This window comes from Ruditapes philippinarum, unplaced genomic scaffold, assembly GCF_026571515.1.
Source record: "Ruditapes philippinarum isolate M1 unplaced genomic scaffold, ASM2657151v2 ctg28317_1_1_1_1, whole genome shotgun sequence".
In the NCBI taxonomy this organism is placed as follows: Eukaryota; Metazoa; Mollusca; class Bivalvia; order Venerida; family Veneridae; genus Ruditapes; species Ruditapes philippinarum.
The window spans coordinates 1,997-5,550 of NW_026859964.1; the positions used below are offsets into that span (position 1 = coordinate 1,997).

General features: G+C 50.8%; 2 protein-coding genes across 2 annotated transcripts; both read right to left on the reverse strand.

The window, feature by feature from the left end:
* Nucleotides 1–891: 891 nt before the first annotated feature.
* On the reverse strand, nucleotides 892–1,506 carry LOC132758439 (5E5 antigen-like). Its single transcript, XM_060750114.1, has one exon. It carries the CDS (start codon nucleotides 1,504–1,506, stop codon nucleotides 892–894), a length of 615 nt encoding a protein of 204 aa, XP_060606097.1.
* A 143-nt stretch (nucleotides 1,507–1,649) lies between these two features.
* On the reverse strand, nucleotides 1,650–2,249 carry LOC132758440 (hornerin-like). Its single transcript, XM_060750115.1, has one exon. The coding sequence runs from the start codon at nucleotides 2,247–2,249 to the stop codon at nucleotides 1,650–1,652; it is 600 nt and encodes a 199-aa protein (XP_060606098.1).
* Between the last annotated feature and the right edge of the window lie 1,305 nt (nucleotides 2,250–3,554).

Below are 3,554 nucleotides of genomic sequence, written 5' to 3' on the forward strand. Positions count from 1 at the left end.
TGTAAGAATTTCTGATATTCCTCACTCTTTAAAACTGCTGGTCACCCCCGGGCTTCAAAATCTACCAAAATTGCCAGTATAGACCAAGATCAGTCAGCACAACTGTGCCATCTTATCATGGCTTAGTCAGTTTACATTTTAAAATTTCCCTATAAATGATAAATGGTTTTGACCAGATTTAAAGATGGACTAGTCCATTTAAGATATTTAGTGGGATAAGAGTTAAGCAGATTCTTATAACATCTTTATGAGGCCATTATATAACAGATTCTAAAAGAAACACAAAATATAACACATAAATTAATCTTATTACCACTTGCACGCTAGCCAGCAAAGAAATTGATTGAAGAAATGCCTACCCTCGCGTACCCCACCCAACCGCCCACGCTGGTTATACAAGAAAAAAGTCATATACTAACCACATAAAAATAGCCTGTTTCTATTATCCCCCTACACGCCACACCGAAAAAGCTCCATTTCGTTCAATTACAAAAAAAAGACAAGAAACTAGACACATAACACTCACCCTCGCATAGCAAGTCCAGTTAATATATCGTACTTTACCACAAAACTTCCTTATACAGCATGATGAACGAGTGGCCCTTCTCCCCCCAACGAACCCTAGAACAGTACATATATCTGCCGCTCGCCCGCGTGTCCTCCGTCCGCCTCCTGCTCTTACGGTCTCCGACCTGGTGGGTCATTTCCGCCCGGGGCTCGCCCTTTGTCGCCCTCCGCCCTGCCCCCGTCGCTACCGTTCCGGCCGCTGGCCGCGTTTTCGTCGAGCGGTCCCGCCCCTGCTTTCCCTGCCTGCCGGCCGCTTTTTTCGCTTCCCTGCGTGCTCTTCCCTGCCCCACCGATTTCGGCCTTTTCTCTTCGCCCGTCGCCGCTTTATCCCTTCTGGCCGGTTTCTCTCCGCTCTCCTCTCCGCCCCGCGTTTCTTCGGAGTCTCGGATCCACCCTCCTGCGTTTCCCCTCCCCTGTCTTGCCCCTGTCTTTCCTGCATCTCGTCCGCGCCGCTGCCCTTCCCTTTCCCCATCTCGCCCCCTCCCCCCTGGGCATGCGCTTCCTGTTCCCCCGGCTTCCTCCGGGCTTCTCTCCCGTCTCGTCCTGGTTTCTCGTCGGTCCTTTGCGCGTGCTCCTTTTTCCTTGGCCTCCCTCTCCCGCTATATTTCGCTTTCCCCCTTTTTCCCCGTTCCTTCCGGGGTCGGCCCGGCGCAGTGTCCCGCTTTTGTCTCGCGCGCTCCTCCCCTGTCGTTGCCACTCCTTCGCTCCCTCTCGCCGCCGGTTCTTTGCCCCCTGGTGGCCCCGTTGGCCGGCCGCTGGCGGCCGGCCGCCCCTTCCCCCCTTTCTTTTTTTCCGCCCTGCCTTGTCCCTTGCCGCCTCTCCTTCTTCCTCCTCCCTTCCGGCCTGCCGTCCGGGCGGTCCCCCTTCCCTCCTCGTCCCCCGGCTCCTCGCCCCTTTTTCGCCCCCCTCCGGATGCCCGGTCTTATCCTCACTCCTCATCTTTCTTTCTGGCCGCTGCTCCCTGCGCCTCTTTTTTCCTTTTTTCCTCACTTTTTCCGTTTACCCCCCTCTCCTCCCCTCTCTTCCCCCCCCTTGTTTTGCTCCCCCTTTGCGCCTCGCTGCTCCCGCCCCCTTGCTCCTTTTCAACCCCCCTGCTTCCCGTTTTTCTCCCTACCCGTACGCCTCCTGCTCGCCCCTTCGCCCTCTCCCGTCCTCGTTTTTTTGTTCCTCCCTTCGGTATCCTTCGGCCTACTTCCTCCCGGTCCCTCCGTCCTGTCCCGGCACCCCGGTTCTTTTTCGCTGGGGTTTTCGCCCGGTCCATTACCCCTCCTCCCTCCGGTTTCCGCGCTCCCTGCTCCTCCCTGTCCCGCCACCCGGTACGTGCTCCTCCTGTCTCCCCGTTCCCTCCGCGTCACCTCCCCGCTGCGGTCTCCCGCCCGTCCGGCTCCTGGTCTCTCGTTGCTCCTGTTCCTGTCTCCCCTTTCTCCCCTCTTTCTTGTCGCGCCCGGCTTATGTCCCTCTGCTCGCCGACTTTCCCCCCCCATGCGGCCCGTTTTCGCGCCGGCTCTTTCCTCCCTCGCTCCCTCGTTCCTCCCTCTCCTTCGCCCACCCCCGCGGTTTCCTCTTCCTGTTTCTTTTTGTGCTTGCCCCGGCCTTTGCTTGTTTCTCCCCTCCCCCTTGTTCCCGTTCGGTCGGCGTTCCGGCTTTTCTTCTCTCTTTTTGTCTTCCCCTCTTCGCGTCATTGTCCCCGTCCCCCCGCTCCGCCTCCTCACGCCGTTTTGCCCCAGGCCCCGGGCCGTCCCGCGTCGCCCTCCTCGCCCCGTCTTTCTCTCGCCTGAGGTTCTCTTCGCTTCCTCGGCCCCCCCCGGTCCTCGGATGGCCTCTTCTTCCTCCCTCTCCCCTTCCTTGCCCTTCCGTCGCCCACTGGCGCCGACCCCTCGCTGATCTGCCCCCTCCCCTTTCCTCCCACGCGCCTTCTTTTTGTCGTTCCTCGGAACGGGCCTGTCTCCTGCGCAGTTCCCTGTGGCGCCGTTCTCTTGTCGCACGCCGATCGTTTGCCGTTAAATGTCGCAATGTTAACGTTAAATGTCGCACGAATTTTCTTTACCGTTACATGTCGCAACACTACGTTAAATGTCGCAAGATGTAAATTCATGTTAAAATCATGATTAAAAGTAGTATTATATTACTTTTTAACATTCTCATAGTTATTTTATTGTAATTGCTATTACACAAACAATTTCTTTGTTTTACTTGTTTTCATTTATGAATCTAAATATCGAGATTTTGAGCTGCTATATAATGTAATCTTTACGCTTGATATTGAGTTCTCAATAGATAAGTACGAGGGTTGTTCAAAAAGTAATAGGACTGCAGTTCTACTGTTCACATTTTTTTAATTAACGTTCACAGTTTTACAAGGTAATAATATCGGAACATATCCTCTATATACAGAGAAAAAATCAATAAAATATGTTTAAAAATAACGAGTCTGTGAAAATTTCAAATGACAAGGGGTACACGACTCGGCGCACGCTAACAGCACAATAGATGACGTTTATGACGTCGTAAAATAAAAATAAAATGTAGCAAGCGTCATCCCTTCTGAAAGAATTGTCCCTAGTGATCTAGGTCATGTAACTTTGACCAGACCTCATATGTGGAGATGAAGCGAGAAAGAAAACGATCACATTCTTGTTCCACTCTCCGAGAAAAAAAAAACCCGATAGCCGGCCACTTTCCGATTTTCTCGTATTCTTGTATCTTATGGTAATCAATTAAACAGGCATGAACTTATGATGTTAATGAAAAAGCGATTAATTGAATTATTTTACACATATCATCGTACGTTCTTAAAAAAACAATATGATTATGTAAGTAAAATAACAATAGTTATCAACTGAAAAGTATATGTAACTTCTAGGAACAGCGTATCATTTTTAAAAGAAAATCGGGGAAAATATTAATAATAACCGTTAATCATTATAACATTAATTTATTGATAACACATAATCTAGTTTTATGAAATAGAATTTTGTTTGAAACAA

Bases quoted from the DNA above. Each gene is read 5' to 3' on its own strand.
- LOC132758439 (XM_060750114.1), bottom strand. From the start codon at position 1,506: ATGAGGAGTGAGGATAAGACCGGGCATCCGGAGGGGGGCGAAAAAGGG.
- LOC132758440 (XM_060750115.1), bottom strand. From the start codon at position 2,249: ATGACGCGAAGAGGGGAAGACAAAAAGAGAGAAGAAAAGCCGGAACGC.